The 20,417-nt window shown below is 38.5% G+C and overlaps 1 protein-coding gene across 1 annotated transcript in view; it reads right to left on the reverse strand.

The window, feature by feature from the left end:
* Positions 1-239: 239 nt before the first annotated feature.
* The window catches only part of fat3a (FAT atypical cadherin 3a), a 206,365-nt gene continuing 186,187 nt past the window's right edge, over positions 240-20,417 (reverse strand). Inside the window, exons 28-32 of the mRNA XM_086141306.1 lie at positions 16,048-16,757; positions 13,709-13,822; positions 12,189-12,248; positions 10,239-10,274; positions 240-7,340 (exon numbers count right to left, since the gene is read on the reverse strand). Of these exons, the coding sequence (XP_085997432.1) occupies positions 6,709-7,340; positions 10,239-10,274; positions 12,189-12,248; positions 13,709-13,822; positions 16,048-16,757 (1,552 nt within the window). The 3' untranslated portion in view covers positions 240-6,708. The remainder of the gene's footprint in view (positions 7,341-10,238; positions 10,275-12,188; positions 12,249-13,708; positions 13,823-16,047; positions 16,758-20,417) is intronic.

Below are 20,417 nucleotides of genomic sequence, written 5' to 3' on the forward strand. Positions count from 1 at the left end.
TCCAACTTCCCATCAACCCTGCAAACCCGTCATCGCCACGCCAGCCTCCCCCCCGCTGAGTGTCATTAATGCCACTCATGATATATTTATTACATAAATGCAGAGTGAGCGAAACCACAATTCTGCACAATTATGTATAGGAATTTATTTATATAGACATATATATGTATTATATTATGCTATGTATATGTGTATATATTATTTATATATATATATTATTCTATTCTTATTATATATTATTTTTCTTTTTTTTTTCTGTTTTTTTATTTATTTATTTTTTTTATTTTTTATTGATGCTGCTACCCCGTGCAACCTTTAATTGCCCCTCGGGGGTAATTAAAGTTTCTCCGATTCTGATTCTGATGGCAGGTAGCTCTCAGCTGCAGCTACTGATGCGCTAAGTCACATGATGCCGTGATCTGCTATGCTAACATCGAGCCGAGAACTGGCTCATGAATTGCTCAACTATGACTTCCAATAAGTTGTCAGCGGCAACATTTGTTATTGTGTGATCTTGCGCTAAAGGCTGGAGTTAGAAAATGATCGTAGATGCTACAAAACTGCATGTTGGTTAATTATTTGTTATCCGCATCGTTAGTTACTCATTGTTACTCATTGTTCAAAGGGAATCATCTGGCAATCACAACTGTGCTCCCATTGTTCCTTTCCCAGTGCTATTTTTTGTTCTTTTGGTTATTTCTTTACTTATTTATTCATGTGTTTAAATTCTGATAGATGCAATTCTGATGGTACCCCAGGAATGACCCGCTTTTGGTGTGATGAGACAGTTGCAAAATATTTTTAGCTAACTTCAGTACTGATAATAAGTTGGCGGCAGTGATGGAGCGGTTAGCGGTGGGCAAACTACGGCCCGCGGGCCACATCCGGCCCGTTGGTCTTTTTAATCCGGCCCGCCGAAGATTGGTACAGAATTCAAACTTGATGTGAATGATTGGATCAATGAAAGGAGATTATTTCATTTTTGGAGCTACTTGAGAATTTTCCTGAGCTGAATGACACAGATTGGCTTTGTGATTTAGCCTTTACTGTGGAAATACCAACATATGAATGAGCTGGACGTGAAGCTACAAGGGAAAAACCGGTTTGTGCATGAACGTCAGAGCCTTAAAGCCTTAAAAACCACACTGGTTTTATTAACAAAGCAAATGTCAGACAATGTTGAGACAAATGTCGGACGAGTCTGATATGTACTTTTAACAAATGCGTTTTTTTTTTTTTTTGTCAAATTTTTGTCTGTCAAATTTTAAGTCAATGCGGCCCCAGGGCCAAAAAGTTTGCCCACCCCTGGTGTAATCGATAGTAAGTGTGACAAAAGCCCACAAGTGTGGAAAGAGGTTCGGGAAATAGTCAAGCGAGCGAGGGCCTCTTCAGCCCCGGGACCCAATGGAGTGCCCTCGCTGACGTTTTAAAGTATACAATTTCTCCAGTAGCTCCTACTATGGCAATAGAGGTAATTATTAGGGCTTCAAAATGGGTTGCAGATGGATAAAAGCTGCAGAGAGGGTTGCGCCTCCCTCCAATTAGGCCCTACATGGATGGCATGTTGACTGAAACGCCAACTGCACCACCATGTACTGGCAGGTTGTTGGATAAGTCAGTGCAGTGGGCTCGGGTGAAAGTTAAGTCTGGCAGGAGTATTTCAATCATTGATGGTTAGGTGGCAGATAAGAAGTCTGTTAAAAATGGTGAGTTGGTGCCTACCAGTGAAACCAGTGAAGAGTCTGGATGGATGGTTTGACTCCAGTCTCAGTGATAAGGGACAATTTGAGGTGCTTGAGGAGGCAGGAAATGAGTCCTGGCATATAAAGCATACATCGGTTAGGGCTCTCAGGACGGCTAAAGTTGTGGGTGTTTGCAGCTTGGGTTGTTCCTGGGTGTCTGTTGACAGCGTACGAGGTTTCCTTTTCAAGGTAGAAAAGCTAGAAAGGATGATGGATGATTTGGTAATTTATTAGGAAATGGCTTGGAGTCAGGGTGGTGCCCTGAAAGACCCTGGTTCAATTCCGACAAGGGGAACTTTCTCTGTGGAGTTTGCGTGTTCCCCCGTGGTTTTCTCCGGTTTCATCCAACAGTACAGCGGGTTAATTGGGAAAATTTTGGGGAAAATTTCCCTCAACAAGCGAGTGAATGGTTGACTGGTCCGCTGACAGGCGGCATGGGCTCCAGCACCCCTCGCGACCCCACCAGAAGATGGATGGATGGAGTCCCATGCTGCCTAAGTAGCACAAACTTGTACGGAAAGGTATCTTGGAGATGCCAACGTCTAGCTTGACAGAGGAGCTCAAGGGTAGACGAAGCCAAAGGATCTAGTTGCTGGGATCCATGTTAGGAAGGGGAAGGAGTGGATCCCAAAAGAGGCAGTGCAGCAAGTGCAGGAAGCTCCTTGACATAGGGGTATCACTGGCCAGGTGCAGCACGGGCATGGAGGCTAACGGGCGAGTGCAGGAAATCAACGTGGGACAAGGCATCAGTTGTAGAAAGAAGGTAGATGGTTGTTGAAGAAATATATGGGCAAGAGGAGGCAGTAAGAGGTACTAAAGTAAGTATGCTGGGTGAACTGGGAAAATGTGGAGAGGAGAAAGTTGAAGTGTGTAGCATAGAAGCTAACAAACCCATTCATATTAATTGAGATATGAACCTGCCAATTACTCTCTACATTATGCACAAAAAATATGAAAGTGCTCTTTAAAATCTGGAAACAAAAGATTTTAAAATGAGATGTATTTATGAATTTCACAGTTTTGAATTGAGAAAGAATGCCGGAAAGTAAATGAGACTCTGATTATGATGACTTTAAGAGCAGAATTCAGCATTTAGCTAAAGAATATAGGTGGTAATACACTTTTCATGCATGACATATTAAACTGGAGCAGCAAGTGGACATCATTTAAAAAGAAAAATAACAATTCCGATGAACAAATTGTCAAACACAACCCGAAATAACTTTCTTGAAATGAATGAAAATTTGCTCTTGAGCTCCATTATAGCACAGAATCGACTGAAATATCATCGTATTATTTCACCATCATCAGCATATAATGAGAAGCTAGTTTGGAATATCCTCTCTAAGACAGTTTATATATCTCGTAAATAAAAGTACTCCTAGAACATAACCTTATGTGGACCAGGGGTTTCCCCCACGATGTACTCAGACAGTTAGACACAGACTATTATTTTTACGATGGATTTTAATTAAAATATTCACAGTGTTTGCCATGACGCTATGGTTTTAAAGCAACTGTAAACAATCATCAATGATGTGAGAAGGACAGCGTTCTAGAATTCCTAATCATTGTACGTTTACCTGCAGGATATACTGTAGAAACAGTAGATCGGTATCACAGTTCAACACAATTTGTCAAACTTAGATCGTATCGTGAATCTGTTTTGTCGGTGAAGGTGAAAAAGGATACCTACTTTTAAGTTGCACTGTATACCAGAAGCACAAATGCAAAAGTTAAAGCCATATGAAGTTTCGAACGAGTAAAATCATCTTTGAATTGAGGACAGGTGTAATGTTGGGCAAGGACCTTTTTATTTTCAGCACTGAATTAAAAAAGAAAATTAAAAAAGCACTCACTTTGTACACTTAATTTCTGCAAAGAGGAGACATAATTTGATACTGCCACATATCTTTGAATACCAGCAAAAAAGAGAGAAAAAAAAAAAAGGTAGAAAACATTCCAGCTGATAGAAACACACAAAAAAAATGTTGTCCTTCATAAAAATGTTTTAAGAAAATAAAAAAAATGATTTGAAGGGATGTCATGTGTTGTCTAAAATATTGAATGTAAAAAAAAAAAAAAAGAAAACAAAGCTAAAATACTTCTGAAGGAATGATATTAAAAACTGATGCTCAACCTTTGCTTATTGACATTCACATCAAACAGTCCAACTAAAAATCTACAAGGCAGTTGAGAATTGCAATTCCATATCTACAAAATCAGCATTTTAACAACCTAGCTATGTACACTGTACAGAGATTTAAAGACAAACATACATCTTTTACAAAGAAAAAAAAAAAAAAGAGCCGCTCGCCCGAGTTGATGGGGCAGATTATAGTTTATACAGTGACGATCTGATGCAGTCGGATGTTGCTGTCTCTTCTTACGGCTGGATGCAAAATTAAACATTTATGAACTCTGATAATCTGTCTGCAGATGAATTTAAAATGGCGGACACTTGAATGCAATACTGCTAAAATATGTATGTCCTGGGGAGGTTTTAGCAGTATTAGTTGCAATGCAGCCGGCGCTTGTTGATAGTTTTTTTTTACAGACATGTTTGCAGTGAGTGTGTTAATTCAGTTTTCCGCCGTACCGTCCAATGGGGACCAGATCACATCATCTGTATTCCAAAATAAAACAATTCCATGGAGCGAATTAGATGGTGAGCACGTTGGCGATAATATGTCTATCTTATCCGATGAAAAAAAAAAAAACAACCTCAGAATAATGTCATAACTATAACAGATAATCACAATCTTATACGATGGCGAGGAAAGACGTCGTTTGGCGGTGGGGGTTATATGGATTCGCTTTGCACAGAAAAACCCGCCGGCGGGTTTGAAAGGAGAATTTGATCTTAAAAAACAAAAAAAGAAGAGCTATATACTGTATATTATGACCTGAACCCTCACTCTGAGAGGTCAAAATGAATGGCAAATAAAGGAATAAATAAGTTAATCGAATGAATGAGTAAATAAGAATATCCGAACTTAGGCTGGCCGAACTAGACTGGGTTTAATTTTGCAATAAAAGAGCGATTTCTACCTCGATGGCAAGAAGCAACGGTTTATGCAGGATGGAATATCTTTATTTAGGACTGGATAAATGATATTTCACCAAATGTACTGCTTTCGACATTTCGCAGCTTCATTAGGCGGTCATATACATCTTACTAATTGTGGAAATGAAAAATGTTGCATATATTGTTTCATCATTTAATAACTTTGTGCCCTTTTTTCTTTATGATTTATGGCTTCATAACAAAAGCATTTTAGATTTGATTGTTCCCGATGGGTTTCCATCCAGATGCGGGCTTTGTCATTTCGGGGAAAATAAGCCCGCGGTGAATAAAATGTAAAGGGAGAAAATGAAGTGCGCATAAAGACTTTGGGCCTTAGAAGTAAAAAGGGTGTAATAAAGTCATACTTGCAACATCTGGATGCCCTGAGCTGCTTCAAATTAGTGGCTCAATCACCAGCTACCTGGCGACCAGTTGAAAAACACACATATACACGTCAATACACTGTTTGCTACCTGAACTCATAGCAACACTCTGATCTCCACCTTAAAAGCAAGGTGTCGCCGAGCAGCTCATTACCTCTGCCACCTGGGTCTCTCTCTCTCTCTCTCTCTCTCTGGTGGCCACAACATAAAAAAAAATAAAATAAAAATAAATCAAATCAAAATCGGAACGTGCCGGGGGTCTGAACAATTTAAATCCTGATTTGTCAGGGTGCAAAAAGTGTGCAAAAAAACCTCAATTCGAGGAAGGGGTGGTTTTTGTGCTAACAAACAGACACGGATTCAACAGAGGAATTAGTCACACATGGTAACTCCAGATTTTAGGGATATTTTTTAGTGTTTAGTGTTTTTTTTAGAGACAGCATTCAGAGGTAAACCCTAAACAAAATAAGGTGTGTATTTCTCTATAAGCCTTGGTGGAGGTGTAGGGGAGGGACTTTATTCACTGCGTGTATTTGTAACTTAAATGTATTATGAGATTCATTGGAAGGTGTTTTTTTTCTTGCTGACAAAAACTTGAATTTGGTACGCAGTGAACCGTGAGGACTGTTTTCATGACAACAATATTGGATTTAAATGGTATCAAACACTGTGCCTCATCAAACAATGAAGAGTGACCACAAGGTAGCAGGTCCTAAATAAATATTTGCAAGTATAACAGCTCTTACTTTCAGAAAAAAATTAAAAAAAAAATAAAAAAAATAAACGAAAAAAACAAAAAAAAACAACCAAAAAAGTAAAATATATAAAAAAAAAAATAAAATAAAATAAAAAAAACAAACGTGTCATGGCTTGAAAGAACTTCCTTTCAGTGGGGATGGTGCAAGCACTTTCCATATTAAATCGAATATATTTTGGTGGCGGTTGGGGGGGGGCGAGACCATTTTTTTTTTTTTTCATACCTGATCACCAGTATTTTTTTCATTTTTTTTATTTTACAAAGTCTGTACAAGATCAGAGCACTACAAATTGTACAAATCCGAGGAGGAAAAAAAATGAAGGAAAACACAAAAGGGGTCTGTGTGTTTTTAGAAAGAAGTGGCCCGATGGGCGACTGGAAAGGAGCGGGGAACCAAACAACCCTTTCACTTACATGATTGTCCCTCTATTATTTTTGTAATTTTTTTCCACGACGTCTCGAAATGTCAATCTCTGTTGGATTAGTCCTTCATATTCACGTTCTCGATCCAATTTGTTTCACATTACGAATGACTCCCGATAGGAACAGAAAGGACACTTCTTACTGTACAGCACAGCCAGGACGACACCGACCACCACTGACTCTCCCATTGTTGTCGTAATATTTCATAGCGTCTGTGATTTTAAGATCGTATTTATAGTATACGGTTGTATCAGTGCCGCGAATGCTGAAAAAAAGCATTCGTTTGTGACAAAAATTTCCATTTCGTAACGCTCCCTCCGGTCAATCGGTCATCCATCAAACCTCAGTCTGCTGCTGTGAATCGGTGGTAATGGTGATCCCGCGACGAAGCTCATCCATGCTATCAAAATCGCTGCCGTGTTCAGAGTCATCCAGGCCGCACGGGGCGGACACGTCCGAGGCCGACGACGCGCCGACGGACAGTCGTATGTTTAAGGACACGGAGTCGTCGGCGTTCCCGTTTCTAGGGGTCGCCCCGCTCGGCGAAGTACCGAAATCCCCGTGCGCGGCCTCAGCGAACGGCAGCTGGTGGGGAGGCAGGTACTGACTCGGGTGGAAATGCGGCCGCGAATGCTGGTGCGCGGCGCTGCCGGAACTCAACGTGCTCTCCTTCGACACCGGAAGGTTGGCCGGCAGCGGCGCGTAGGGTTCCGGGTAGTCCTCTCCCGTGGGCAACGGAGGTGGAAGTTGGTCTTGGCTCATGAATTCCTCTTCGTGCGGAGGGGGGTAGTCGCTGTCGATGTCGTAGCCTCCCAGATAGTAGTCCGATTCTAGTTCGCGCGCGCTTCCGCCGAGGCGCGGCGCAGAACCCGCCGCGTCGCCTCCGGGACCCGCCTCGTAACCCGGCACCTCTTCGATGTCCGACAGTCGGGTGTTCGGCATCCAGTCCGACGTGTCCCAGTGATACGCTGGTCGGTGAAGAGGGAATCGATTAGTGAGAAAAAACGCGTTCGGGGAAAATTTTCGAGAAAAGGTCCAGAAAAAGACGTGTCGTTAGCTTAAGATCAGATCCACAAATTCCAGTCCACATTACGGAGCTGTGTAGCAGGCATGCCTTCTGTATGCACCAGGCACACTCGCCACACACAGTTACAAGAACAACGCACAGGAGGGTTTGAAGGTCAAGCATATGAGGAAGCGCCTGCACAGAAACCATATGAAGTTGTTATGTGTGTGTGTGACATGCACAACAGGAACCTCTGAGGGTCAGGATCGCAGCATGCTGAGCTTCAGCTGGGATATTACAGCACGCAGGCCATGTTGGAGACTCATAGGAACACAGAAATATTTGATTCTGGATGTTAGAACGACTTGGTAGATCCTCCTATTGGCCAATATAACAAGGTTATTAGAAAATAAAGAGCGCGTAGGTTACCGGCTGTGACGCATGTTATTATGTCTATCTGTTCTACCGAGACAATCGCATTATGTGCATTTATTGTTTTGCTTTTTTGTTTGGTTTATGCAGAGAGAAGTAATCTTGGATCACGGATCAACATACGTGATTAAACACGATGCCGTATTTGATAATGATGAGTTGTTATAAAGATTTTAACATTTGTTTGGTTGCCAGTTAACCGTGTGAAACATATCACCCAATAATAAGTTTGTCGTAACATCTGTGTCGGTGACTATATAGAAAGAAATCTGGGCGTTAAAAAAAGTTTCTTGTTTTATTTATGTGAGATTTATTTTCATTTAATTTAATTCTAAAACGAGTTAAATGAACGGCTTGGTGTGCATTATCGGTTGGCTTCAGTCATTCTGAAAACAATCAAATATTACCAAAATTAACATTATATTTTTACCCCGGCAGCCTTCTAAGATCTGCCGTCACAAGACTATGCATGATTATGCAAAGCTCGAATATGGAAAAATACTACCAGAGGAGGGAATATTTTGAGAATTCTTACCAGCTCAAACTAAAACCCCGGCCGTTTGACATAATTATAAGTTATATCCTCATTATGCTGTATTTTTTTAGCTGTACTTGCTACGGTATATGAATCTAACAGTGATACAGATAATCAACCGAACGACCTCGAGGAGCGAGAACTCACCGGACCAAAGGGAAAATCTACCAAAACCCCTGCAGATTAAAATCATTAAATATTCCGTGAGCAAATCGTGAGTGAGGATAAAGGAAGGCGGTGTCAAAAAACAAAAAAACAAACAAACAAAACGTTCATGCATCGACATCAGAATACAAACAAAAAAGAAAAAAAAAAAAAAAAAAAAGGAGAGTGAGGCAGTGAACTTGATCACACGACAGTTTGTACGATACCATCACTGGGCCGGAGATAAGGATCCATACAAAGTGGCATGATGGGATGCAGTGAACTGAGAGGTGGCAGGCAAGAGTGGGGAGTTTGTAGAAGGATGAGTGATTGTCCTGGGCTGCTAAGCCAACAAGCTTTGGGGGGCTGGGGGTCGGGTAGCACATCGCACACACACACACACACACACACACATTCACACACACACACACACAACCAGAGCTTAATGATGGAAGAAGGAGAGTAAAACTGGATATGCACAGAGAGACAGATACAAGGAGTATACAAAGTTATTAAGGTTCATTTTTAATCGAAAGATGCTGGAAATGAAATATTGTCGTGGGTGTTTTTGTTTTCTGTAAAACAACTGGCTGCAAAAAGAAAAGGAGCTCCAATTTTTTGGTCCCATCAATGTATCCGTTCATATTTTTTGGATTATTTATCGTTATTTATTAATGTCCAATGTGATGTGTCAGAACAAATAATGGTGTGATTGCTGTTGGTTGCACTTGTACTAATTAGAAATTTTCCTCCGCTGTCGGTCCGACGGGAAAATGCTCCGTCGCAACTGAACCAAATTGTGTCGTTGGAAATATTGGCGAGTTTGTCTTCACTGGATTCTGAGGTGACAGTTGCTTCAAAGAGGACTTGGGTTCGTTTGCGAACGTGGCGATTTGCGCTCGGGTGAAGACAGAATTTAGCAAATCACTTCCATTCAAATCCTGGGGATTTTTTTTTTTTTTCTTTTGTACATGCATTGTAATAATGTTTTATATTTTTAACTTATGAAGACATATGAAGCGTGATTTTCAGTTCATTTATCAAAAAATAAATAAAAAAAATCACAAATTGTCATCCAAAGAAATGTTATAAAACAATTTTTGTTTTTTTATATTTCCTTTATATAGTAAGATTAAATGAACAAAATAATTTTGCTACTCTGACAAGCTTGAAGGAAGTGCTGCCATTCCTATGGTGATTGGCAATTGATATTATAAATATAGAGCTACAAAAAAAATAATCTCTTCCAACACTGGAACCACTTCAATATCATCACGGTATTTTCTCCTCGTGCCTGCATGGATTTTTGATGGAGGTTTTCTCCGACAGCGTGAAAATAACTTATTGAGGAGTAAATTTTCAATAGTAGAGACCGAGGTCGGTCCCAGACTAGGTTGCTCCTCGCACTTCACTCAATGTCAGCTGGTATCAGGTCCTTTGTGCGGCGTATCGAGCAAATAAATAGCGCCGTGTTAACACGGACGAACCCAAGGCGAAAAGCAACAACTGTCACGAATTAGCCGACTAACTGGACCAGAGCAAAAAAAAAAGAAAAAAAAACACTGCGTGAATAAAATTCATGTCTCTAAATGGATCAAAACGCGGTGGGTAAAGTGCTCAAATGAACACATCTGGAAAGTCCTTTCCAAACATCATATTCTTGGCTTTTAGAAGTTACGGTTTGTCTACTCCTTGCAAAAACAACAGAGAGATTAACTTGGGGATGAAGGGGGGGGTTTGTGTAGTCACCTCTATTGTAGGTTTGACTTTGGTCCATGACTGACACTGTCAGACAGAAGAACAACAAGGATTTTAAGCATTTGACTGTGAGTGCATTCATTGTTCTTGACAATGACATTGCAGCCCTAAAGAACAGGGGGATGTTGGATAAGGCCAATAACAAGGACAATTCAACCGTGGGTTCCCTCATCGTTTTTTACAAACTTTTTAATCCAAAACATAATGTCAACCGTCTTATAATGGGCAGATCATGATATTTTAATTGTTAAAAATATTTAGAAGCAGTAGTATGAGTATTAGTTATGATAATAACAACAATAATAATAATAATAATAATAATAATAATGACAACAATAGCAATAATAACAAGCACAAAAACATTAATTATTATAATATTAATTAGAACAATAATAATAATAATAATAATAATATTTTAGCACATTGTCCATCTCTTGAACTCTTAAATAAAGTAATACTTTTGACTTGTAAAACGCCCTCTAAAGAGACTCTTGTAAAACCCTCGAGCATCATCTGAATTTTTAGTCCAACATTATTGAAGCGTATCTTTGGTTGGCAAAGGTAAACAATCATACATATGCAAATGCAATGTATCCACTCTTATCAATTCATTAAGTCAACCTCTGTGTGCAAAATACGATTAACGTCATCTCATCAAAATAGAAACATAGCAGGGAGGAATCACGAACATGACGATCCGGAGGTGCATCAATTTTAGCAGATATGACAATCATTAATCCCTGTTACAGCTTGCATGAACTGCAACCCAAGCGTGAGACAAAGCCGGCATAAAAGATGATGTGAATATTTACCCTAATAAGCGTAGCTAGATCAGTGTCTCATCATTATAACATGAGTGGATGTGACTCTTATTATAATATCTATTTCAAGAAGTGACTGGGAGATAATTATTGTGTAAAAATCAACAAGAGTACCAATTTTCCAGCCACCATCCTCACAAAGTAAAACCGGTAATATAACAATATGGTTTCGACATAGTTCTTCGACGCTTTTATCAGTATCAATTTTAAGCAGGAATCGAGACAGTTTTTTAAAATGTGTGATTTGGATAGAAATGTTTAGTGGGATGAGTCATGAGTGGTTGGAAAAAAACAAAAAAAAAAACAAAATAAAAACAGAAAAAGATATAAACTTTTGTGTGTCCTGAGGGAGAGTCTCGCCATCTCACCAACAAGGTCACAGGGAGCTGTCATGATGGCAGATGCCATTTTCTGTGATTTATCGGGGCAAATCACCTAAATACTTCTGATTTGAGACAACTTAATCCCGAGGGTTTGTTTGTTTCTTTGTTTGCGGCGTGAGATTGTAAGAAAATAAATCACTGGAGGAAGAATCTCTTTTTTTACAAACCAAAAGTAGGATTGCTAACATGTTTTGTCATTAAAACATACAAATCCAGATTATGCTAATTTAAACTGGCCAAATCCTTCCTTTTAAATGCAATGTGTGAACTAATGGTTTGAATAAATGAAACATAAACAGGTTTTCCTTAGAATTTTTTAAGATCAATATGATCTGTTTTTCTATTTAAGGACCTCATTGACTTTTGCTTTTTTGTTTGTTGTTTTTCCCAGTGTGATAACTGATTTATGAGTGCTTCTCTTACTGTGCGTTCAAGTGATGGACAAGGCGGTTATATCTATAATTATCCTTTCATATTGAATCTCTATCAACTTGCAATCTGCGGTAAAAATAGAAGGAAACTTAGAAAATCATTCAGATTTGACGTGTTACGGATTCAGAATATCTGACATAATTAAAAAAAAAAAAAAAAAAAAAAAGTCTGAACATACAGTCAGACTCTTGTTTGAATATATCCAGCACACAATGAGTGTATTAAACTTTTAAAAGGAGATACTGCAAACACAAGAGATAAGGAAAGGGTGACAGCAGAGACACAAAGGGGATGAGACATGGTACCTTCGCTTTCGATTGTGTCGACTGCGTCATTGACCAGTCGAATGACAGTCACTATGGAGGCTTGTGGAAGGAAAAAGGAGGAGATAAGTTTTGAAATACAATCATTCATCGTGGAAAATGTTTGCCATGGGGATGATCCGGGGTCTCCCTTCGTACCACACCGTTCTTCTCTGCACGGGTGACGCCTTCTGTCGACCTTTGACCCGACCACTTTCGAGGATTAATGTATGGGAGCCATTTATACACAGTGACATTCACGCACGTGGAAGTTATTTTAGAAGACAAAAAGCGAAAAAAAAAAAAATAAAAAAATAAATAAATAACTCCACAAACGCAAAGTATGGAGCCACGTAATGAAATAAAAAAAAAAATAAAAATAAAATGAAAAACCCAAATGTATTGTGTTGCACAACATTTTCTGTTCTGGTGATATAAAAGAAAAACTTGTGCAAGCAAAAGACACGTTTATGTGGCTCAAGCAAAATGAGTGCAAAGATGTTCCTAAATGATGATTAATCTAAAATGTAAATTCTAATGGATGTTTGATTAAAAAAAAACAAAAAAAAACAGGCCAAGGCAATGGACACATAAACACAGCTCCAGTATGAACGCTCGACAAATACCCTCGGCCTCTTCAACGTAACATTTATACAGTTTTGAGAGTAATATTTGTGAATAATGAAGAATGTGTTATTATACAAACGGCAAACAGTTGCAACGATGTTCAATGGGAACGCCAGTAAATACCTTAAAATTGTTGTATTAATTCAATCCCGTCCTTCTCTAGTTTTTATCCATTTTTAAAAACGAGGCAGTTTTTCCTTATTTTGGAAAAACCTTTTTTATTTTTTTTATTGTTTTATTGTTTTAATTGCATCGTTATTACTCTGAAGTGTGTTTGTAATGTAGGAGTAGCTAAAAAATTGCCAAGAAAACAATTTCATTTAATCAGTAACCATACTTTTTGTTTTAATTTGAATGTTTTACTTTTTAGATTTGAATAGAATACGGAATAAGGAATAAGGAATTTCAATCAGCCTTCATATTTTTGTGAATGTTACATTTCAAAGAGTGCACTCAGCTAGTCGGCTAGATTTTATATTTTTTAAAATAGGGATGACGAGTCATGTTTTGCAGCTTTAGTTCAAACTGTCCTGTTTTTAGTTATAGAATCCAGGGTGTCGTGGAAAGAACTGCATCTTGATCAGGCTTTATGATGCAACCTTTAACTTTGACTAAAGAAATAACATTTTTGGGGGGTGTTTCTTCCGTAGGATGGACTTTTAGAGCTAAAACCTATTTTCTCCATCCCATCATCTCTCCATTTCTTGCTTATTTCCTCCGACGCCTCACTTCCTTTTCTTTCGCGCCCACATCCGCACGAGGCTGTTTATAACAACTGCATGTATCCTTTTTCTTATTGCACTAAAAGTTTTCTCACAAACACATTTTAGAACCACATAGTGACGGATAAGAGTCAGAATAAACGACAGTCGGACTTTTGATCGAGAGTTTCTTACCGTTGTCATCGCAGGAGTCCGACTGGAAGGAACTCAGCGACTGGACCTCCGAGTTGCTCCCCTTGTTGCTCCCTGAGAAACATGTCACTTCTTCCGCCATATCAACCATTTTACCTACAGGGACGGGACAGCGGGTCACATTTGGAAACAAAAAACACAAGAAAAACTACTTTTTTTTTTTTTTTTTTTGTCAAGCTGAAACCATGACTGCATAAAAAATAGACAATGAAAAACATTTGAATGCATGAATGACCCGCGAAACTCGGAGGCTTTATCTCTGTTCCCTTTATACAAGGTCCTACTGTTATCTAAAATTTAGGCCTCCTTGGGAAAGCAAAAGTGTTACTAACATTTAAAAATAATATATCAGGACATTTTGACCTGGATTATTATGTTTAGATTAAATTAGCGCTTGATTTGATGACTTATTCTACTCTACTGATATGTTTGGTTTGGTGGTTCTGACTAACAGTATCAGTTAGTTCAGACCTATTTTGCTTTTTTATCTGAACGCCAAACTACTTTTTTTTGGATATTTTAAGATAAGATAATATAAACTTTATCGATCCCCATAGGGGGAATTCCTTTGTCACAGCAGCGTAATAGTCAAAACACAAAATAACAATATGGAAGTCAAAACACAAAATAATAATACTATGAATATAATAGGGGGAACTCCTTTGTCACAGCAGCGTAACGGTCAAAACATAAAATAATAATAATGTGAATATAAATATAAATAGAAAGGCAAAAGATAGCAGGACGAAAAAAAAAAAAACGAATAGTAGACAGCGGTATTTTCATAGTGTTTAAATAAGTTTACTTAATAAGTATTAATAATAAGTATACTTAACAATAAGTATTCTCAATCAGTATCGAATTTGAAAAACTCTTATTTTTTCCTTTTGTTTAATTTTGTCTGGATGATTACATACAAAATAATGTCGCTACATTTATGTGATGATCAATGATTTAAAATGCCCCCCAAAAAATGAATTAGCAATTTTCATTTTGTTCAATTTACATGATTTACAAAATAAGAAATGCCCACCCCTGAGTGCGTCTGAGGGAATAAGGATAACGGAAAAACAATACGGCGCAATAGTGAGAGTTTGCAAAGTGCCAGTATAAATTAATAAATCGTAACCAAAATACAGAACACACGGTTGTTTGAAGGTGAACGCTTAAAGTCCCTCTCACATTTGACACATTCATGCTTTAGGAGGGATCTGGAAATGCATGTACTGACTGTACTCGTGCCCCTGCTGTTAGGAAGGAGAAGTTCACTGCAGGGTTAGATCCAGAGAAGAGAAGGGGACGTGGATTTGACTGGACAGGTTTGGGACGCTTGTCAATCCAATCCTTCCTGACCGGTTGAAGTGCAGCGCACAAACAAGAGTTTACTCATCTGAGAGGATTTCATGTCATATATTGAAATGTTAAAATGTTGTCCTCATGTGCGTTTAATATCAGATGTAAATTACATGATTTGCGAATAAATTCCAGCATTCTGGCCTCACAGCAGGGAAGTTCGTGGCTTCCATTTCTTCTTTTATGTTCATCATATTTGTAGGCTTATTCAAAAAAATCGTAATAAAAATAATAACAAAAAAAAAATATATATATATATATGTATATATATATATGTGTGTGTGTATGTATGTATTTTTATTTTTTTATTTTCTAATTTAATTTAATTTAATTAATTTAATTAATTAATATATATATATACATATATATATATATATATATATATATGTGTGTGTGTATGTATGTATTTTTATTTTTTTATTTTCTAATTTAATTTAAGTTAATTAAATAAATCGTAATAAAAGTAATAACAATATATATGTATTTTCTTATTTTTTCATTTAATTTTATCTAATTTAATTTGATATAATTTAATTTAATTTGATTGAGTTAAATTTAATTTAATTCAATTTTTGATTTTACCCTTAACCAAGTGCTAATACCATTTGGATGAATATTGATCTTTAAATCTAATTGTTTATCACCATTAACGCAAGGACACTAACGTTAAAATAAGTAACACCATCACTAACGTTGGGTCTATTTTGCCTAATACAATATTCTGGATAAAATATAGTTTTCATCAATTTATAGATGGGCCGATGGGAGGAGGGAAACAAACATATAATCAATGACATCAGCGAGGAACCTGAAGCTCCACGAGAACCAATAAAACTCCGACAACGGCAACACAATGAAAATAACCCGATGTTTGAGTCGGTGCTGAAAACGCAGCGCTGCCGTCTATTTTCCGAATCGAAGCGTTCATAATTCCAATTTGGAAACATTTAAGGCGCAAACCAACGTACCCTCATCGCTGTCCCAGGGACTTTTACGTATGGAGTCGCAGTCGGAGCGACAGGGAGAAACGGGAGGCAGATTCGGGGCGACGCTGCAAACCACCACCCCTCTTCTGGTGGTCCCCGAAAGTATCCTGGGGGATTCCGGGTGAAAGGTGCTCATCTCGGTGTGCTCCACGCCGCGCCCGTCCATCTTCTCCAGCGTCGACCGGGGGTCGCCTTGGAAACACGGCGTGTACGCCATGGGCCTGACGGGAACCTGCGGGGGTCCCATCAAACCGCCTCCTCCCACCAAAGCTGGTCCGAGACCCGGTTCTGAGTACAGGTTCAAGGGGTCTCCTCCCGCGCAGTGCAAGGTCTTGAATTGCACGCCGTTGGCCTTGTTGAGGAGAGCGGCGGTCGCCGGGTCCTGGACCAGAGATAGATTATTCCGAGAGTAGTTCTTCTGGAAGACCTTCTTGCGGAAGGCGATGAAGAGGACGATGAGGGTGACGATGACGAAAAGCACCACGGCGATGCCGATGAGCTCCTCCTTTCCGACCACGGCGTGCCCGGCCTGCATGTCGGGGACGACCACGGGCCGCAGGCCGCAGCGCTGGCCCACGAAGCCCGCCGTGCAGTTGCAGTAGAAGGATCCGTGGGTGTTCACGCAGACGCCGCCGTTCTCGCACTCGCCTTCGGGATTGCTGCGATCGCATTCGTTTACGTCCTGCTCGCAGCTGAGGGACGGCGGAGAGAAAGGAAGAAACTGCCGTTAGACGACGACGTATTCATTTGCCGCGCAATTACTTTCTCCTGAAACAACGGAGAAATCGGACGAATCCGGAAAAAACCTAGCGATAGATGGTGGAAGGACTTAATCCCAGTTTGGGCTCCTGACACGATTTCTTTGTCTCCACAGTGATTAAGCTGTCGTGTATGGAATAATAACATGGTTTGCGCTGCTATTTTGTTTTTTTTTTTAAATTTCAGGGGTGGTGTTGAGTCACCGTCTGATGTTTTTGGTTTAATTACATTGTTATCAACCTGCGACGGGACGAAGTAAGACCTAATCGGCCACATTTAAAATTTGGCGCGTCTATCTGATGTGATTATTTCGATTCAATTTTGGTCTAAATAAGAAAAAAATATTTGGATAAAGGTGTTAAAAATCATGTTTTTGATCCGTTTCTGCAGATCGTCGGTTGTATATGACAGGAATTCCTTGCTGAGTTTTATTGTATCATTTACGGCAGGGGTATCAAGTCATTTTGGTCCACATACCAATGACTAATTTGTGCTCAAGCACCAGTAAAATCATTTCTTAGAAGTCTAAATTTTTCCATTTTTTCTCGTGCAAAGCAGGTCAACAGGTAAATTACAAAAAAAAATTCAAATGTAATGAACTGTTCTTCTAAAGAATACATGCCAAATTAATATTAAAATGAATATTAAAAAAATAATTTATGAAATGACACCCTAAAAATAGTGTTGAGTTAAAAGACAAATTCTCGTCACTGTGGGAAAATTTGCCACAAGAATTGATAATAAAATGGATTGTCAGCATGTGCAGGACTGTCTCAGAAAATTAGAAAATTGTGATAAAAAAATTCCGAAAAACAAAAATGTCATACATTCTGGATTCATTAAAAATCAACTGAAATTATTGCAAACCTATTATTATTTTAATATTGCTAATTATGGTTTACATCTTAAGAAAACCCAAAAATCCTATCTCAAAATATTAGAATATCATGAAAAAGTAATGTTTATTTTTTTAATTGCATCACAGAGTATTCTAATTTTCTGAGGTAGAATGTTTAAAAGGCTAATAGTGGCTATTCTGGTTATTATATCAATCTTTTTAATTTTATCCAGTTTTTTTTTTTTTTTGCTATCTTTTCTGTGTTTTTTTTTTATAGAAATAAGAAAAAAAACAATTGTTTCAACATTGTTTTCAACATTATTTCAACAATGTCACTAGATGTTTTTTCAGCAAGGAATGATTTTGTTTTCAAATTTTGAAGCAAAGTTACTTTTAAATTTTTTCCTTGCCCGTTTTGTTTATAAACCCAATATATAAAACCCCCAGATGCATGTGAGAAAAAAAAACTTTCAGGTCGTACTGACACAAAGATTTGATTTCAGGCAGGGGTGGACACAAAATATTGCCCAGAGGACAAAAATTGTCCCGCCGGCCGCGAGTCTGAAGCCCCTGATTTACGCCGAACCTTTCCCCGAAGCCAAGGCTCTCACTGCAATTCATCATAAAATAATTTGACAAGTGTTAAAATTCTTAAGAAAACAGCTGGTGAGGTTACATCACATTACACTCGAGTCATTTGGCAAACGCTTTTAGCCAAAGCAACTTATAAAAAGTGCAATTCAGTCACCGAAGATCCGAAGTAGCAGTAGTCGGAAGTCAGAAGTGACTTCTCTACCAAATAGCCATCCAAGAACCACATTCATACATACATTCATTTCTTGTTTTGTATTTTTTGGGGCGATTTGGGGTCTAAGTGCGATTCGTAGGGTAGTGCTCGGTGCTTTCAGCTCACGGCGAAAGATGGCCAGCGACCCCGCGGTTGTGGCCTTTTTTCGGGAGACGGAGAAGCTCCGGAGGCCCGATGGTCTCCGCTGGGACACCGAGGTTGCAATGAGCTTTAAATTAACCCTCATATTATGTTAAGGGTCAATTTGACCCATTGGGTCACTGGGCGAAATGGGTCAAATTGACCCTTAACATAACATGAGGGCTAACCGCCCATCTTAATTCAATATAATAGCCTATAGTGTCCATAACTTTATTAGATAAAGTCATCCTGTTCGACTGTTTGGATTATAGTTTGTGATACCATGAACTGCAATAAACAAATAAAGTATCATGGAGACGCCATTAAAACTACCATGTTCTGTTTATAAGGAAGAACCACTTAAATCATCCTGAAATCATTTCTAGTTACTGCAGAAAGAACGGGATAGTTTCTGTGGTCAAAATAACCTTATTTACTAACAAACAAATACACGTGAGTTTGAGTTTTTCCGGGTAACAACTATCGAGATGATGGTTTTTTTTACAATTTTTTTTTGTACAATAGGTCTGAATTTTTTTTTTTTTTTTTTCCCAAGTGATACATTTTCTATCTTAGATTATTATTATTATTATTTTTTTTTTTTGCTCACATCTCATTTGCTCTATCGGGTTATTACGATGCCAAGACGGGAGGGTTTGGTTTGCCGGAAATATTTCTCGACGAAGAGGCGAATTTATCGACGATCGAGCGCGACGGCACGGATGCGGTCGAAATAAATAACAAATATGGATCGCAAATTTGGAGGTCAATGACGAGGCAAATGTAGCCGAAGGGTATAATTTAATTTTGAAGGTCCGGCCAAACATATGCTGCTATTAGTCCGATCACTCTCCTCGAAGTCACGGCCACATCGTCCGTTCTTTGGCCCACTTTCAAGCGAAAGGCCATTGAAGCGATAACAAAAAGGACTATATCGTTTATGTAATTTCAAATAAAACAACTATAGACTCATGGAGGAAACGTCTCATAGAACCAGGCAGAATACGTCCCCACATTTCCACTAAAATGACTCCGATCTTTGTGGTTTTTATTCTAGTTAATCAAAAAAACAGGGATTATTTTTTCTCTTTGGTTGATATTCAGCAGGAACACGGATATTATAATAAACCAAAGCAACAAGAGCGACCCTTTGGAAGCCGGTGGCTTCTTAATGGGATTTAAACAAACTTTGACACAGTGGATTTTTAATCTAAACATAATCATCACTTGCATCATTTTAAACGGAGGCCTCTTCTATCGTTCCGACGCAATTTATGCACGTTATCCTCCAGAAAGACTGAAGAAACACAAGTATCACTTTGATTTCCAGTCAATGACTTGAAGCAAATCCAGCAATGCCATTTAGTTTTGAGCCAAGTTATGAAAGAGATGGTAAATCTAACAGCCCCATTTTAGATAATTAGATTGGATTAGATGCGATTCCACGTTTTTGTCATTACGCATGTAAGGATACAGGGTGTAGAATGTGCCGAATTTACAGTTTTTACAGAATAAATGCTTTTTTTTTTTTTTTTACAGCGAGCGCAAGTATGGAGGATAATTGTTATGTGCAGTTTATATACAAATAGGTAGCGTTTATGTTGCAATGTACAGATGGAACTATAAATACACAGATGTCTTATGCAGTAATTGTACAGAAGGAGATGTTATACAGAATATAATGACGATAGCTATCAAGTGTTGCCGCTGAGACAATAAACCGATTCGGACGAACCAAATAAAGATATAAATATAAATATCCTCTGTGAATCATGGACCAATTAAGAGAATTTAATAGAGTTTGATGTTCTCACTGATGCATGAAGT

Source organism: Fistularia commersonii, chromosome 3 (assembly GCF_037954325.1).
Source record: "Fistularia commersonii isolate RoL2024-O1a breed Wild chromosome 3, RoL_Fcom_v1.0, whole genome shotgun sequence".
NCBI lineage: Eukaryota > Metazoa > Chordata > Actinopteri > Syngnathiformes > Fistulariidae > Fistularia > Fistularia commersonii.